The sequence below is a fragment of the Pelodiscus sinensis genome, chromosome 6 (genome assembly GCF_049634645.1).
Source record: "Pelodiscus sinensis isolate JC-2024 chromosome 6, ASM4963464v1, whole genome shotgun sequence".
NCBI lineage: Eukaryota > Metazoa > Chordata > Testudines > Trionychidae > Pelodiscus > Pelodiscus sinensis.
Window position 1 is genome coordinate 4,936,891 of NC_134716.1, and position 18,643 is coordinate 4,955,533.

The window sequence follows — 18,643 nt, forward strand, 5'->3', positions numbered from 1 at the left end:
AGAGAAGGTGGCTAACTCTGGCCCAGTGAAAACTTGCAATGACTGTTATCCGAGAAGGGCTGTCCGGGGTGTCTAGCTTTAGAGCTCACCCAAGTGCCAGGCTTGTCTTTCGAAAGCATCGTGCCGGTTTCCTTTGAGAACTGCGAGGCTGGGGATAGAGTGCTCGCTCTGTGAAAAGAATCCCCCACTGGTCATAGGGTGGGTTTGTCTTTTATCATTTTCCTGCATGAGGTCATTCGAGCGCCTAGTGATTGGTTTCACCCACATGGTTGCTATTGTGCATGGGAGGAGGTGTACCGCCTGTTGCGATAGGCTTGTGTAGGACCCCATGGATCCTGAAAGACGTGTTGTGGGGAGGATGCCTGCAGGTTTTGCATCTGTTCTGGTGGGGTCTGGTGTTGCTTTGGTAGGTCCAGGTCTGTGGGGAATTTGTGTCTGTTGTCGGGGGGTTATTTGAAGGCCAGAAGAGGGGATTCAGGAAAGATGTTTTTCAGGAGTATGGGCTGTAGAAGCTGGATGATAGCCCATATGGATTCTGGAGAGAGGCAGTCGGTGATCACTCAGGATACGTGGTCAGCGCGGAGGTTATTTCTGTACTGAAGCAGGTTCTCTCAGGGTATGTGTCCCAAATACCGGAGGACTGGAGAGAGCTAATGGGCCTTTTTATCATGAATGGACGCTTGAAGTATGCGCTAACTACTTATGCTCAACAATCTGTTCCTCTTGGCATTTAGCTGTGCCACGCCGAGTATCTTCCCTAGGCCTGGAGAAGTGCCTGGTATAGATCGAAAGCTTGTCTCACTCACAGCCAATGCTGGCCCAATAAAAGATTGATGTGCCCTGTCTCTGGACACTGCTTGCTACGTCACTGCTGTTGGAAGTGTCTTATAGACACGCCTGGCGCTGGCGTTTCTAAGCAGCTGCTGCTTAGGCTGGAGGTGGGCCCTTCTAGCAACTCCACCCTTTACAGCCGTGTGCACGTCTGCTGCGTGCCAGCTAACAGAGCTGGGCTGAAGTACGCAGTAGTCACATCTAGGTTGAAATCCAAAGGCTGCAGGTTCCGGCCCCTCAGCTGATCCAATCAGGAGCCTTTTGCCACTCAGCCTGAGAGAGAAATTCTAGAAAAGCAGCAAAAAAACCCTGCCCCCAAGGAGTTTCATTCTACCTGCATTTCAGCCCCCAGCCTCTTTGTGCCCACACAGCCTAATCAGCACAGAACCTGGCTTCCTGCCAGCTGGAATCGGATTCTGCCAGCTTGTCTTAAGTGGAGTTGCAAATGGTAGCTCAAGAGCATTTTTTTTTTGGTTGTTGTTTTTCAGAAACAATTACAATCGCGAGCTGCCGCCCACTCCGCAGGAATCGCAGTTGCCTGAGAAACGTGATGTGGGCATTGCTGTGGTAACTGGCATTCACTTCTTCACCCTGCCTCCTGTCAGTTCAAGTCCCCCTGAGAACCGTCCCAGCCCCCTGCCATAGCCCATGAGTTAGGCCGGGCCCTCTTCCATGCCCCGCTCCTCTCTCCCTTCATGAAAATCCATTTGGAAGTGGCTAAGGGACAGCAATAACGAGACCTGATGGAGCTGGCCCCATCTGCCCCAGGACAGAGCTCAGCCTGTGAGATGAGACTGACATGGAAACCATTCCAGAAGCTCTGGAACTTAGGTTCTGCACACTTACCAGACAGAAAGCGCTGTTCTCTGTGCATGCTCACAGCAGCTTGTCTTCTCTCTTCCCTAAACTCAAACCAATGCTTCTCCCACAGAGGCGCTCATTTCCATCAAGAGCTGTATCAACACCATGTTTCCAGGTGCACGTCAGCATCTTTCGCTGTGCTGTCTCTGGCGAGGCATCGGTAGAATTGTTCTGAAAGGCAACTGGGTGCTCTTTGCGCCATGGCTGAACCTCTGCACAGTGGAATTTGCTCACGTGTTCTAAAAATATTCCACTCCCAGCAGAGACCAAGCATGAAAAACATCTAGTGTAGCCGCTTGGAGTTTTCAGGGGAGATTGAAAAAATGTTTCCTGGGGCTGACGTTTTCTGTAGATACAGAGATGTAGGGTCTTCCCCCCCCCACCACCACCACCAGTGGTATCTGTAGCTGTTCTGATTGTACAGAGGTCCAAACATACCGTTCCACATTACAATGATGCTGCTCAGCTCCAAATAGCTCATTCTTCCAGACAACGCTGCTCAGATGCAAAACAAACAAGGAAAAATCGCTCAATCGGTATAGCCAACAGAAGGAACCTCTCTGGCCATAAGTCTGCCCTGTAAAACATGGAGGAGTCAAAATATGGTGAGAATTTTTACAGTGGAAAATAGTAAGGCACTTTCACACTGGGCCGGCTGCTCTCCCTTGTCTGCCATGAAAAGCCTGTCTCATTTCTCCTTGGCTAGCATTAACTTACTCTGGATTTTTCCCAGGTCTTAACTGACTGCATAACTTGTGTAGTTATCTCCCATGCTTGTCATTTACAGTACCATAGTGTAGAGCTTTTTCTCCTCCAGACTCTTTGCATTCATACTGGAATGAGTCTTGTTCCATACGGTCTTTTCCCCCCCAGCCCAGACAAAATGAAATATGGTGAGCCATATTTCTGAATTCTTTGGGGATGCCCCAGCTTTCTATCCCCGTGGATTTTAACACCTCCTCCAAAGGGGTGTTGCATTTTCAAATCCATAACGTTGACATAATGTTGAGCTGGAGGACTTCTTACTCCGACTCCTGTAACTCGCTTTTCACGACGAGTAAGGAAAGTCAGAGGAAGAGTGCCCTAGCGCGGACTTCCTGCTGTGTAGACAGTGCCAAAAGCCAAAATAAGCTATTTCGACTTAAGCTACACAATTGGCAGGGCTCCACAAATAATGCAATCTACTCGCCCGTGGCGAGTAGATTACAACCTGGAAGAGCTGGCGCAGAGCGATCTGCGCATGCGCAGAATGCAGAACCGCACGGCTGGCAAGTGGGGCTCGCCGCCTCTTGGCGAGCCCTGACAATTGGCATATCTCAAGCGGCGTAGCTTACTTTGGCTTTAGCCCTGCTGTGTAGACGTGTCCTTAGTGGCTGTCCTGAGGCATGTTCCATTACAGGTCATCATAAACCTTATTGTTGCTTGAAGTTTTCTTCAGCAAGAGATGGAAGTTTGTCCTGCCGTTGAGCCCTTCTCCCCATGCACAGCAGCAAGAATAATGATTTCAGTGCTAAGGAGGAAGACTGCTTTGGAGGTTTTCACAAAGCGGAGAGCTCTACCCCGTTTCGAATCTGCAGCGAAACCCACTGACGTCAATGGGAGTTTCTCCCTTAACTGCCACGTGCTTTAGATCAGGCCCAAAATGAAGTTGGGCATGACTCGTGAGATAGCTGCAAAGAACCATGTCCATGCCGACGACTCTTACCAGCAGCCACCCTGCACGTACAACTTTATAGTATCTCAAAGAGCTGTTTCCTCCTTTGAGTTGCTAGATGCAGACACCATTACACAACACCACGGCAGGTTGGCCTGTGTGCCTCTGTGTGGTTGTTAACCTTATTTCTTTAGAGAATGAAGCTCTTTGGAGCAGGAACCATCTTTTTGTCCTGTGTCTGTACAGCCCTTAGCACAATGGGAGTCCTGGTCCAGAACGACAGCTCCTGGGAGCTACAATACACATAATAGCATGGATTTAGCTGCAGTCACATGCTCACCTTCCCTGCTTAAATCATTACCCCCCTCACTGGCTTCTCCACACAGAGGCTGAACAGATTTGCTGCCACTGGGACCCTGAAGAAGCAGTGGCTTTGGGTTTTTCACCTTCACACGCACCTTCCCTTCCTGCCTCTCCTGTTGGGGTGTGTCTTAGGATGAGGCCAGTGAGTGGTAAAGGGCCTGTCTTCCAACTTGCAGGTGGATACGGCTGCTTTGACACAGTGTTCTAGCTGAATGCACTGTGAAGATGCGCTTGGATTAAAGGCTGAAGGGCATCAGCTGAAAACGCTGATCAGAGTAGCCTGCGTCAGCGAGAAAAAACAAAATGGAAGGCGCCGTGAATAGCGCCGACAGCAGCACTCGCGAGCAAGGAGTATTTTCAGACACAGTTAAAACATTAACCTGCACTTGACAGAGCTTTGCTAGAGGCATCCGCATGTTCAGTATTTTGGGTCCTTTGTACAAGAAGAAATCAACATAGCGCGTGCTACAATTAACAATCCGCTTATTTTCAAGCCATCAGCTTCTCTCGGAATAGGAATTGGGAATACTGTAGCAGAGCCCGGCCATCCTCACTCCAGAGCCACATGATCCTAAGAGAATGCAAACACCTGAGTATTTGAATGGTAATACTTAGAGTTGTAGGCTTTAAGACCTGAAGGAACCACTAGAACCGTGTTTCTTAAACTGTGTTCCCTGGTGTGCCTCGAGGCAGTTGGAGGTGTGCCATGGAGAACAACAGAATTCAAAATGGCCATCCTTAAAGGAGCAGGTGACTTTTTTGGGGGGGGAGATCAATAAATCTTTCCCCCTTTCCCCCCAACCTTCCCCCCCCCCTTCTCTTCTCAAGAAAATCCTTGGGGTTTGCTATAAAAAAAATTGTTTGGCGTTGCTTGGTCTTAAAAAGTTTAAGAAATGCTGTACCAGAACATCTGGGCTGACCTCTCATATGTCACCAGACACCAGCACTGCCCGGCAGCCGTGCACTAAACCCAACAACAAAATTGAGACCAAACCGGTCTCCGTCTCACTGGAGACAAGACTATCGTGCGCCACAGGCAAAGAATCGGAGGACTGAGGTTCGCTGGTGTACGAGGCCTCGCGCAATGGGGCGTGATTAAGTGAGCTGTACCCAGATAAGCTTAGTAAATGATCTGCTCCCACGCACTGCAGAGAAAGGAAGAGTCACCACCAGCCTGACCTGGGGGAAAAAATTCTTCCCGGCCCCACATAAGATGGTTAGATCCTCAACGTGCCGGCAAGAACCAGCCAGCCAAGCACCTGGGTGACAGGCTGCTCCGTGCCCCCTCAGAATCCAGGCCTGCCCTCCCAGTGTCTCATCTCCAGCTGTATCCATCCCTGATGCTTTGGAGGAAAGACCTAAAAATCCCTCTCCCCGGCTTTATAGACACAAACCGAAAGTGATCCCCAGGGCTGAGCCCTGCTTCCTCCCATCACAAGCAACCCCCAGCGTGCAATCCCGCTCCTGTGTTGACTCTCTCTTACAACTGAATGGCGTTGTTTGCGCGCACACAACTCCCGCTGGGAAGCTGGTCCGGAACCTCACCCCTCTGATGGTTACAAATCCTCTCCTCATGTCCAGCCTGAGTTTATCCATGGCCAGTTCCAATTGGTTTGTTCTTGTATCAACACCCTCCTTCAGCTTAAACAGGCCTTCTCCCGCCCATTAAGTTACCCCCTTAATGTAGTTATACGAACAACCCGATCCCCTTCTTTTTGCTAGACCAGACAAATCAAGCTCTCCCAGGCTCATAAAATAGGCCTTCCTTTCCCGATTGTCCGAGTAGCTCCTCTCTGCACCTGTTCCAGTTTAAATGTATCTTTCTTTGACATGGGTGACCAGAATTGTACACAGTATTACAGAGGTGATCTTACCCATGCCTTGTACGATGGCTTTAATACTTCTCTAAGACTGCATTTTCCTTTTCCACAGCTGCATTCGCAGCTCAGTCTTCCTGTGATCCATCCCCACACCACGGTCTCTCTTCTTGCTGATGAGCCCCCAGCTTGTAGCAGAACATTTTTTTTTATTAGACTCAGTGCTTGACCTTGCGCAATTTGTATGATTAAATTTCAGGCCATTTCTGTCACTCTAGTTGTCGTGGTTATCCAGCTCTTCCCCCCGGATAATCCAGCCCAGCTCTGTATTGACAACGCCTTCCAGTTTTGTCGCATCAGCACATTTCAGGAGCGCAGGCCGGGTTTTGTGCCAAGGTCAGTATTGAATATGGAATAAGTTTGGCCCTACTTGTCAAAGTGCCAGTGCCTCACCTCTAGCTGGAGAGAGAAAAGAGCCCCTCAACACAGGGAGCCATGCAAAGAAATCTTGTTAGGACGGTGCCGTGTGGGTGTGGCTTTTTAAAAGGTGTGGTGGTGGTGGTGGTATTTCTGCTGTGCATTTCAAACACCCCTGATTTAAAGACTCCTCTGTGCCTCCCATACCTTTCTAGCTCCCTGCATGTCCTGTGCCCTATCCATGCTCCCTAATGTCTTTCCTGTATAAACCTGCATCCCCGCCACCCTCCACCCCCACCCCTTGAGCCCTCCCCTCCTTTTCCCCCCTTAGGAGATTCTCCCCATTCCATGACCCAGGAGCACAATTCCAGCCTCCCTCCATGTCTTCTGGCATCCCCTCACTTCAGCCTACACTCCTCCCAGTTCCTTACCCCTTCTGCCTCTGCCCCTCCATGTTTGCCCCCATACATACTCCCAGAGCTGCAGCAGCAGGTGCATGGAGCCAGTCACTGAGCAATTTACCATGGGGGTCGCTTTACAAGGATGATTACAAGCCATTGACGGCATGCTGCTTTGGGCATCAGCATGCAATAGGTATGGAACAATGCTAGCTGTGAATACTGCAGTAACTGACTAGGTAAGAGCTTAGTACAGGGCTACTCAACACGTGGCCTGTTTGTTTGCAGCCTGCGGTGCGGTTTGGGTTTACACGGGGCTCTACACATGGCCCGTGGCTGGGATGCTTTGAACATGGCCTCCAGTGGGAACACACGCCACAATGGTGAGGTGTTTCCCAGGCAGGGTGAGCACTGAAAGATGCAGGCGGCTGGGCTGGCTGGAACAGATGCGTTCAGGGTGTTGGCATTTCTAACCTCCAAGGAGGAGGTGCTAGGAGCACCGGGCCATTGTGGGAAGTGCTTTGTATTCATGCCCATCAGTGTGAAAGGAGCTATTTGCGTATCTATGTAACCATGCTTAAGTTGTGGCTCTCGGCATGTGCTGTATCATTGTGGTCCCCTGGGCTTCCACAGTTGAGTAGCCCTGGCTTAGTGCATCCTCTTCTGTTCCACACCACTTATTTCGGCTGCATGCTCGTTGGGATTGGTCCAGCCTAGAGCAGGGGGCTGGACTTGATGACCTTCTGAGCTCTCTTTCAGCTCTATGGTTTTATAGCATTCGGTTGAGAGTGTGAGTGCTTTGGGGCCAGGATGGGTCTCTAGATCACCCCCCGTGAAGAGGTCTCAGCTGGGTCAGAGCCCCAACGTGCTTGTGTAAGACAAATATTAAAGAGACGCCGCTTAATGAACATGCATTCTAGCCCAGCAGATGAAATACATTTGGTTTATTTCTTTCTAAAGTTTGTACATATACATATATCATATACAGGTGTGAAATCCTTCACTGCTCGGCTCGATTTCAAGCACATAAAAATCGTTCGGTAGGCTGCAGACGCGTGGCGATGCTAAAGCACCACAGTCCCGCCTTATAAAACACAGAGGGACAAGAGTCATAATCATGAACATGTACACAAGAGAGAACTATATCTCACAGCTTCAATACATCAGAGGCAAAGTATTTGTCTGCTTACTCCAGCAATGCTCGAAGAGAAGGAAATATTTATAGACAGATACCTCGAAGGAAAGAACAACGCAATGTAAACTTTATTTCAAAATATTATTTAGGTGATAAACTATCACATGCGTCCTTTCCCTAGGGAGATAGGACATTCTGTAAGTGCCTTCATTTACCAGGAATAATCATTCTAGTACCTGTCACGTAGACTAGAATAGGAAATGCAAGGGCATCCTATTGTACCGTTAGAAAACAGCAAAGGCCCAATTCAGGGCAGCAGCTCCAGGAAGCATGTAATTAAGTCCCACGGATATCAATGGCACTTAAGCACTTGCTGAAATGCTTTCATGATCTGGGGCCTCAGGCGTGCATACCGCCGGCTCTTTGACCACAGACGTGAAGTAGGTCGTTCTAGGCCTCTGTATATTCCCATAAGGAGAAATTTACGCGGGTGGGGGATAAATAGGGGGTCAGAGCGGCGGGACTTATTCCAGTGGAGAAGGGCTGGAGAGGATTTCAGCGCTGCTCCATTCCCACACGGCTCGCCAGAGTGCAGTGAGAACAGACCGAACAATGTCCCATGTAAACATACCCACTGGGGTCTCCACACTAAGAGGAAAATAAGTGAGATTGCAAAGGGGAGGTTCCTATCCTAGCACAGAGTAGTATCGAGAGAAAATGTAGATAACAGGGATTACTGCTGGGCACCACCAGGGCCTCTCTTGGCTCTGCCTTGCTTGGTATTGAATGCTCTAGATCAGTGTTTCTCAACCAGTGGTACGAATACCCTTAGGGGTACTCAAGAGAAGTCGGGGCAGGGGGATGACATCAGAACAATTGAAATTTGGAGAAAACTGAATTTGTGTGTTGTTTTACCGTACTTTTGTACTTTTTACACCCAACATTTTCATCGCCCGCCAGGTTATGATTAAGTTGTTTAAACAAATGTGTTGCAATGGAAGAAAAAAATTGTGTGTGTCTGAAAACTGTAGGTACTAGGTGTTTTTTTTTTTTTAAAGGGGGTACTTTATTAAAAAAAAAAGTTGAGAAACATTGCTCTAGAGCGCTATCCCAAGAAGCTTTGCCCTACGCCAAGGAGACTACTTAGCTGCACAGGTGCGGATATCTGTATGGAGTGTTCTCTGAAGTAGGGCACATTTCTACCCAAGCAGCCCACAGTGGCACCTGAGAGTGCCACATTACTGGTCTGCGGCAAGAAACATCCTTGCAAGTTCTCAGGCATAACCGTGTGGGAGCAGTGAGTATACGGTGACTCTTTTATAACCATTGCTGCAGGAGACTACTCAGCCACCCTTTTCTTCCACATTATCTGATGCGTGGTGGACACCCAAAAAACATCTCAGCTCCTGACCACGGGGAGCCCAGGATCACGACTGGCCCAGCCAAAATTGATGGGATTTTCCCATCATTTCATCGTGGGCTGGAATCTACTTCCCTAAGATCTCAGTCCTGTCAGATGCAAGCTCTTTCTCCCTCATCCAGCACAGCACTTAGGCCGGAGAACACTTAAGTGCTTTGAAATTCAGGGCAGGATCTAAGCCTGAACCCTCCTTCCTCCTCTACTGGTTTAATCTGGGTCATTCTAGTGTCATGCAAATTGCAACACTGACACGGATATTCTGCAAGCCTAATGGATTTTATTGTGCATTTATTTGCACTAAAAATCCCTCAACTATTTCATACTTTCCAAAGGAAACCTCAGGGTGTCACTTGAAATGCCCATGGCTGCCACTCATTGTAATTTACTAATCAGATGGATTCTTACGTGCACCTCCGCAACTGTTCAAGTGAATCTACACCACGCCTGCAAAACCACAACAGCCTAGGCTAAAATGTCAAAGGAGCCTCAGCAACCTGGATGTTTCAGTCCAATGACATTTAGGTACCCAAGAGACGAAGGCATTTTTGGAAATGTTACCCCCACATGGATTACTCACAAAAGGAGGCCAAGATTTCTTTCATCCACAGGAGCCGTAAATTAGGCTCTTAGGGAGGTACTTGCGAAAGTGCTGAGAGATGGTCTAACTTTGCTCCCATTTAAGTCAATGCTGGAACAGAGTTAGCCCAAGGTCAAGTGCTTTTTAAAACCCCACCCTATAATTGCTCTTTATTCTCCTAAATAAATTACTGTATTTTCAAATGTCCTGAGCACCCAGCAGCTTTTGCAGAATATACCATGGCAAGGCCAGATTAAGAAAGATGCGAAACCTGCAAAGGTATTTAATAATTGCTTAACTAGTTACAACCATCAATGCCCTGGACAAAAATGAAGCATCCTTTGCAGTGTTTGATCACAGAAGTGCATAAGAACCACACACACACACACACACACACACACACACACACACACACACAATCCCCACCCCTCCCCCCTTAAATCCACTCAGCAGGTACTGCACGGTCATTTTAACTTTGTAAAATGAGCAGTAATCGCCAAACTTTAAAGCTGCCAAGAAATTCTTGTTCCATATCCATGACGCTGGATTTAGCCAAGTTACACAGTGCCGCCAGTCCATCCCATGTGAGATGTTTGAATTGCAATGAAACACACACACATACAAATTGGTCATATTTCTAGATAATATTTTGGACGTTTATTGGATGATAGTTGGGATTTTCATAAGTATGCAAGTGATTTTGGATTAAAGTCAGTGGCTCGGGGGCTGGAGTGTGTGGGGGGGGTTGTGCTTAGGTCCTTTTTCAACTCTCTCCTAATTGTTAAAGTGATGCAGGCTGGATTTCAGAATCACCCTTTTTTTCAGTAGGTGGTGTCATCAGAAAGCACAGAGTCAAATGAACCTCTGTAGTAACTTGGCCGACTGGGTTGGAGTGACACCAGGGAATCATTTGGCCCACTGCAGAACTGAAAATCTTGCCTACTCTTTTGAAATTTGCCCAATAAAAGGCCTGGTTCACCTCTCCCTTACACTGGTTTTACTGCTCATGTATCTCCAGAGAGCAATTAAAAAACAGCGAATTAAGTGAGAGGCAAATGCTGCCTTTTTCCTCGTCTATTACACCCTTCGATCATAATTCATCCTCACGTTGCTTCGACAAGGAATAGCAAATGCTACAGTGAGTACTGATTATTAATAATTTAGTATATTTTGTAAAAAATATTAACTTTACAGGTGGGACGTTCCTGCTCCCATCAACTTTGTTTGGCAAACTCCCACCTACTACCGCTGATCTAAAGTGTGTTGTAATAAATAATCAAAGCTAACATTTAGTGCAGTCAACAAAATAAATGAACAAAATGACGGCATTTGATGGTGCAAGAGCCTGGCTTCTTTCATTAATTATTCCCATGCTAATGAGCAATGTTCAGTCATTTGCAATAGGTGTCAGAATCAAATGCCTGCCTTCAGCAAAGTTTCCACATGCCACATTTTTACTTGCTCTTATTAACGCATGGTATTGAATAAGCAGTGCCTGTATCGTGTTGCAAAAGAACCAGGGAATTATAAAACCTAGCTCTTATATAGCACTTTTCATCAGCAGATCTCTAAGGATTTTACACAGGTCAGTATCATCCTGTTCCAAAGATGGGGGAAACTGAGGCAGCGAGCAGTGAAGTGACATGCCCGAGGGCACCCAGCAGTGGCAGAGCCAGATCTCAAGTCTAAATCCAGTGCCCTTTCCACTAGGCTATAAATTGCTACTTAGCCTAGTTACAGTAGCTTTGGCTCCTTTTTCAAATACTCCAAGGCAAAAGGGAAGGTAGGCAGGTGATGTGAATGGGCAGAAGCAACACACACCATGAAGGGCAAGTAACCATGGAAATTGGCTCCTTTTCTTCTCTCTTCCTTTTCCCACTGGGAGTTGTCAAGCCAGCTGAACAAGCCCAGGAGTGTGGGCTGAAGGAGTCCAGGTGAGCCTATGCCATGTTCCACACAGACCCACGAGAGTTAAACAAGGGCTTTAGAACTGCCCTATGGGAGCAAGCATGAGCGGGAGATGTCAAGACGAGAGCGTAACGCTGGTGAAAGGTCACGCGGGCAGCAGCCCTGCAGATTTCTCTGATGGAAAGATGCAGGGCAAGTCATCAGAAAGAGAGCTCCAAGGACTCCGGGTCCGATAACCTGGCTGATACGTCGTAAGGCATGGGCGTCTCTGCTTAGACCGGCAAGCCACAAGCCAAAGAAAATAAAATCGCCAAACCCTCTTGAGCGCAGGGGTGGTGCGTGCCCCTGAGTAAGAATGGGGAACCCGGGCTATGAATAGTGCCTCTCAGGGGAAACGCCGCCTTCGCGCTCAGTCTGGAACGAGGCTGTGGGACAGCTTTGTCCGTGGGGCGTGCAGGGAGCGGAGGAAGAGCCCCTGGAGCCTGGGACTTGGTCAGTCTCTTCCCACAGGCGACAGTGATTGAAAATGCAGCCTTGCCTTGCAGACAGAATGGGCCCACCACCCAGGGCTCCTCCGGGGAGTTCATGAGCCTCGCCAGCACCAGCCTCCGGCGAGAAGATATGAACCTGACCTGTCAGGAACGTGGCTCCAGTGAAAGGAGAGAGCCGCAGAACCATGCCCTGGCGGATGATGCGTGGAGGCGGCAGGCAGGTGCACCAGGACAGGAGAAAAGGAGAAACCAAGAGATGTTCGCTGCGGTGAAAAGGCCAAAGCAGATTATAGCGATGCAGAAAGTGAACAGAGTCTCTGCTGCCCTAGAGAGAAAAGCTTCACCCCCGTCTGAGCGTAACATGCTCCTGCAAAATCCCAGAGGCTGAGCAGCAGCCTTCGTCGCTTTTATTGTCTCTGGTGTCTCCGCCATCTTGAGTCTGACACACACTGCAACCATCAAATGGGAAGTCTTCCACAAGCGCATGAGGTGAAAAGCCCCTCACAGCTAGCACTCCGAGTGCTCGAAAAGGAATGGAGAGTAGTTTGCCCACTGCAACCCACATGGCCCTCTGTACAGGGCATGAGGACAATGAGAGCACGCACGGACCACAGGAGCACTGCAGCCAAAAATCTCCAACCAAACACCCGGGGAGCAATTCCTAGGGATGCTGCTCACAGAAGGAGAACCCCTGTGGCCTAGGAAAATTCTTTTAACAATCTCCAAATGATGAAGAATTCATGGAAAAAATAATTTAACTCCAAGTTTCAAAGCAACAATAATCCCCACGGCTCAGCTGCATTATTACTCAGCCGCGTTACCCACGTACGGACAGTAACCGAGGAAACGACATACAAACCGGTCTATGAGGAGATTCGTTCATACGTACACACACACACACAAGGAATCCTTTCCACTTGCAAGGGATTGTGGGATTTGGATTCTGGGAGAATATTTTGCCCATGGGGTGGTTGCGGGCTGGAAAAGGGGGAGGCTGGGCGCTTTGTGCTCTGGGGGAAGGCACCAAAGACATGTGCTGGTCTTGCTTTTCTGGCCTTGTCCCCACTGGTCCCTCCAATGCTGGGGGGGGTGGGAAGTTCAGCTCCGGGGGGGGCTGTGGAGCAACTCCCCTTCCCAGTGGTTTGTGTGGGGCATGGGAGGCCAAGGGTTGTTCTCAGGCTGGATGGAGGCACAAGAAGGGGCAGGAGCCTCGGCAAGTGGAAGAGATCCAGGCTCCCGCTGGGGCCTGATGAGCAAGGAGCATGGCTATTCTAGCCCCTGGAGCATACACGCTGCACTGTAACCCTGCCGCCCCACATTCTCCTCGCCCCAGAGCCTGGGAGGAGGGGGGGCTGGAGCACCAGCATAGGCTCCCCAAGCCTTGGGAACCAGATCCAGACAAACCGGTGGCCACATGTGCCCCCGGGCCTTTAGGTTCCCCACCCCTGATCTAGGAGGTTGAGCATGACACCCCTCTGAGCAGAGCAGTGAGTGCCTTGGTGGGGCGTGCAAAGGGTTTAGCAGCGGAGTTCTGACTCCAGAGCACAATCCACTCGGCTACGGCGGCGGCGAGGAACGTGGAGCTTCATGATTCCGTTCCAATCCAATTTAAACCTTGAGCTTGTTCACCCCTTGCACTGGGCCAGTGCCCTGGAGCCACTGCCGCCAATCACAGGATGCCCCAGTCACCCCACTGTGGAGGAATCCTGGCGCGATACAGGTAAAAGCACCACACTGGCTCCTATGCCATAGCCTCTCCCTGGGGAAAAGGTCATGTGGCTGGCAGTTCCCTACACCTGGACAATTCCTGGCGGCCATGTTTTCCTGGGCACCCGGTGTAATTTACAGCCGCCTGCAGGCTGCTCTGACTTGCACCAGAAGACCAGCCTGGCACACTGGGCCATGGCAACAGAAACACAAAAGTAGCTTAAAAAAGTCCCCTTTGCACACTTGTCTCTCTCGAACTGCAGTGCTTCTTCACAGCAGGCTTAGGCATCTGTACTATCACACATTTCTCCTCTCTTCTAAAAGCAAATACCCAGGAGCTGGGAAGCAGAGTACCTTGAAAATAATGTGCAGTACATCCTGGGCTACATTCCCAGAGGGAGGAACGACATAGCTCCGGGCTCTTCAATGCTCGTTTTCACCTTCTGAAAATCTAGCCCACCCTATCTACTACACTGTAATGCCGCAAGCAAACCAAGCTGCAATATGGGTCAGTACTCCCAGCTCGCTCTGTGAGTCTGTGGAGTTTTGCCCCCTGACGTCAATGGCAGTGGGATCTGCCTTTGTGTTTTCTCTTTACTTGTTTCACTCCAACCCTTCGAAGGACATAGCAACACTGGCCAACTGAGAGAGGACGCCGATTCCAAACAATCCCAGAACCTCACCAACCTTCAGCTCGCTCATCTGCCCCCCTCAGAACTCTCGCCATAAAGCTGGGGGGCTCTCCAGGATTACTGAACGGCCGCAGGCTGCCGTAAAACCGCATTTTAACTAAGACAGCATCCGCTTTACAAAACAGATCACAATCCATTTACAAGTGCACTCTGGAGTAGTGCGATAAATAATTAACACCATTCCGCAAGCAGAAAACAAATAAATAAAATGCATTTTGCGCTTCACTTGCCTTTGACTTTTCAAACGGCTTGAAATTCACTCATCTGCAAGGAATTCCCCAGTCATGAGCACAAACTAGCCAGCTTCTGCTGCGTGGACCGAGAAATATATTGTATGGCAGAATGTCAGCCTCTGCTGGGATGATCCACAATACAAACACAATCCAGGGGCAGCCAGGAAATCTTAAAAGCCAACGCAAACTGTTGTAGCGGTCACTGTTCTGCCTTTTCAACCACTGCACTCCACTTGCAAAGACGACGAGTACATGGAGACCTTGAGTAAGGGTTGGAGTAGAGCTGCAGTACCCCTAGGAGGTGAGCAGGGATCCCACTAAGTCGCCTCTGCACCTTTTCAGTTTCTGCTGTACTGTTCCTGTAAGGAATTGATGCAAAACAATTGCACAACTCAAGGTCATCTCCCTATGTAATGACATTTCATCGTTCCAGTCTTCTCTCTCAGTATAACTCAGTCGCTCATTTACTCCCTTTTTTTTTTAAACTGCTACTGTACAGTGAACTTAGTCCAGAGTGTCTGATCAGCTACTCCATGATGAGTAGCTCAAATGATTTCTTCCCATGTGTATTAGCCCTGCCCTTGCTAAGAGAATTTCACTTCCCAGCATGCTACTCTAGTACGTCATTTTGGCCCTAATTCAGGAAGGGTTCTCTTTAGGCAATGGGCTTAACTTTAAGTAGAAAATAGAGGTCTAAAAACAACTCCAAACACTGGATGATGTTGACCGGCTCCCCTCACATCTCTGTAAACCGCAGTCACCCCCGGGATAGCCTCTAGCTTTCTACCATAACAGACTGCAAATTCTTGTGAGCCGCCCAGCCTCGGGGAGATGTGCCTCTTCTCTGTGGTAGAGGCACAGAGAAATCATTTAGCTTCTCTGTAGGTCCTTGTCTTCCTTAATTGCTCCCTCTCCTGCCTGCTAGTTTAGTAATCTAGAATAGTTTAATGCCCGTAACTAATCAGTCCTTGGCCTATCTGCTGAGCCCGCCCACAAATATACCCTCTGCAGTGAGGATCTCTGTGATGTAAACACCAACCTCTGCAAAAAGTGGACTTGAGATACCTAGAGGTTCCTTCAAAGCCACCTACTGCGGTTATATGGATCTGGACTATCCTAAGGATTAGCTCCCCGAGGTGGGCTGAGCTGTGTAGGCACAAGCTGGGTGGATACTGGGAAGAAGCAAAGGTGTCTCATAGGCTGCATCTACACTATAAAGAAAAGTCAGAAAAACCTCTTCTTTCGGCACATCCTCGTACAGTGAGGTTTGCAGGGATGGTGGAAGCACGTGTCCAAAAATTGTTTCGGAGAAGCGGACGCTTTCCTTGGCATAGCTTTTCTGGGATACCCGGTATCCTGGAAAAGAGCTGCAGAGTAGACATAGCCATAGTCACCTTCATACTCCCCAGTTTCCGACCCTTGGAAAGCTGAGTTATACAGACACCCCGGCCGAGTCCCTTTTTCCCCAGGCCATGCCCTTATATAAGGGACACGAGTTACTATTAAAGAAAAATTCCACAGGGGACAGGTTTTGTTGACCCAACTCTTCTAACAGCCAGGGACAGAGCAAGTGGTATGGGAGGGGGGTTTCAGACCTTGGCTCTAAGACTAGTCTCTATTCCATTAAATCTGAGTCATAAGGCCTTCTGCTCCAGCCTGCTCCTCCACAACACTTGCGAAACATTCAAGGGATGGTTTACCAGGGTTCCTTTCCAAAGAGAAGAGGCAAACGCCTCCCTCCAGACCAGAGACACTGCAGAATACCTGTGCCTACTAAAAAGGAACCACAATTCAGGAGGGAAACTGATGAACAATTCATGTTAAAACTACACAGCAGCAGCGTGAGAACATATTGTTGAGAAACACAGGGGCTGTCATCTGCAACAGCCTATTGCTTAATGAAATGGAAAAATACAGTTCATTCTGGCTGAACCAACCAGCCAGAGAGACATGGCTTTGGGCACCCCCATTAGTCCCCCCCCCAAAACCTTTCACGTTGAAAAACCAGCTCTAAGTCTTTATGCCCAGCATTTCCGGTGATTCTCATCTTTTAGTCCCTGGGTATGTGTGGGTCCATCCTCCAGTCCCCTATCTGTGTATATGGCCTCCCATCACTGTTGTACAAGTACCAGCACGTTTCACGTCGCCGGGAGATCTCCCGGGTCAGACTGTAACTAACCTCCTGCAGAGAGCGATCAGCTCCATCTCTGCAACCGTGCAACAATTCATTTTCGTCCCTGCAGCTAGCATTCACTATGCTGCAGCTCTCGCCCAGTGACTTCCCCCCGCTGCAACGAGAAAGGTCACAGGTGACTTGAAAGTCACGCGCCAACAAGAGAGGACAGAAAGGGAGGAGACGTGCAATAAAGCAAGGAGTCCTACTCCCACCCCTTTAAAAAAAAAAAGAGGCGCTTCAATGGTTAGAGGATAAATTAACAAGGCAAAGCAAATCAGGAGCAAAGACCTCTCCCACAATCTGTACAGAAACAACAAAATATACAACAGGAAATGTCACTACCACCCCATTCAGGCAGATGCACTGGTTTGTTTTGGTCAATGACAGGCGAGCAAAAGAAAAAGTTGACCAATGGTATTTTGCTGCATGGCTGTTGCACCAGCTGGCTCATGCAGTCTAAGTGACCTTCTGTTTGGTGCTGGGTGTCTCTGGCCTGTAGTCCTTCCTCTCGGAGATGTTTCGCTTCACCTTGACGCTCACTGGAGATTCCTGATTTAATGAGGGGCTCGAATGGGATTTCTTCAGTCCGGACCCATCATTTTCTCCACTTCTCAGCAGCTTCTTCCCCCCTTCTTTCAGCAGGGCAACATAAATCTCATAGCGAATTTTCTGGAAGAGGAACAGAGGAATGGATCAGTCTGCGTGAACGTCTCTGGGCTCTGACAGGCAGGAGGTCCGCACGGGTCATCAGACTGGCCCCTTGAAATCAAGGACCCTAACATGTATGTGAACAATGATGCTGAACATAAATCACGCCACACAGAAAGTGTCTGAGCCAGCCAGAGCCCAGGGATGCTGTACAAATGCCAACGTTTATTCCTCAACCATGCAGGTTTTTGCTCGGTACCTCATAGCCCTCAGCCAGTAAGAATGCAGGGAGATTCACAGAACTGGTGGAGATTCACAGAACCCCCATCCTGACAGTTTCTGAACAGCTGGGCAGGGCAAGCTGAGCAGTAAAACCCTGCTCCGCCAGCAGCACTGATTAAAGAAAACAGGGCTACTTGTGCAGCACGGCATTACTCAGCATGCGCACACATGGCCCCACGGTCCAAGGCCGCAGTTGTGGGGCCGCTCAGGAGAATCAAATGCCGCCCAGCTGATTAGCAAAGCACCCACAGATGGCAGCGTGTGTTTCTCCTGGTGGTGCCCATTCACACATGCCTCAGGGCACATACAATTTTTATTCTGCAAATGGATGGAAAAGATTAGAGGGAACACTGGCTGCAGCCTTGCAGTTGAAAAACACTGGTCCAAAAGGGACTGAATCCATCTTCTCAGCTTGGCCACTGTCCTCAGAGCTCTCCAAACTTCTGCAGTCATGACCCACCTGGCCACCCTGGGCTCTGCTCCTTCTGCCCCAATCCATGTGACCCTAGATATTAAAACACTGGATCGCACCCCTGTGTGATTCTCTGAACGCCGAAGGATTCTCTATGCTTGCCTCTCCCATAGGCTATGTCTAGACTGCATTCCTCTCGTGAAAGAGGAATGCAAATGAAGCTGGTCAAAAATTCAAATGAAGCACGGATTTACAAATCTCACATTTCATTTGCATAATCACCTGCGAGCGCTTTTGCGAAAAGGTTTTTTTTGGAAAAATAACCCACGCAATCTAGACGGGGTTCTTTCGGAAAAAAACCCAAACCCTTTTTCAAAAGAACCCGTACACCTTATTTTTTCAGGAATATGGGGCGAGTCATAAGGATGTTAAATTGTGATTATCTGGCTAATCATGCAGTGGATACAATTTGCATCGGCCACACGATTAGTCGATAAGAGAGCCCTCTGCAGAGCCACGGCGGGAGCCAGGACTGAGCAATCCCAGCTTGCCCAGGTTCTGACCCGCTGCGGCTCTGCATTTTAAATCCCTAGGGAGCCATAACCCCCATCCTGCCCTCCT

The 18,643-nt window shown here is 49.0% G+C and overlaps 1 protein-coding gene across 8 annotated transcripts in view; it reads right to left on the reverse strand.

Annotated features, from left to right (window-relative positions):
• Positions 1–7,270: 7,270 nt before the first annotated feature.
• PSD3 (pleckstrin and Sec7 domain containing 3) overlaps positions 7,271–18,643 on the reverse strand; it is a 128,556-nt gene continuing 117,183 nt past the window's right edge. For all 8 annotated transcript variants that reach the window (XM_075931345.1, XM_006111089.4, XM_075931346.1 and 5 more), the window contains one exon: positions 7,271–17,349. In XM_075931345.1, coding sequence (XP_075787460.1) covers positions 17,137–17,349 — 213 coding nt within the window. In that variant the 3' untranslated portion in view covers positions 7,271–17,136. The remainder of the gene's footprint in view (positions 17,350–18,643) is intronic.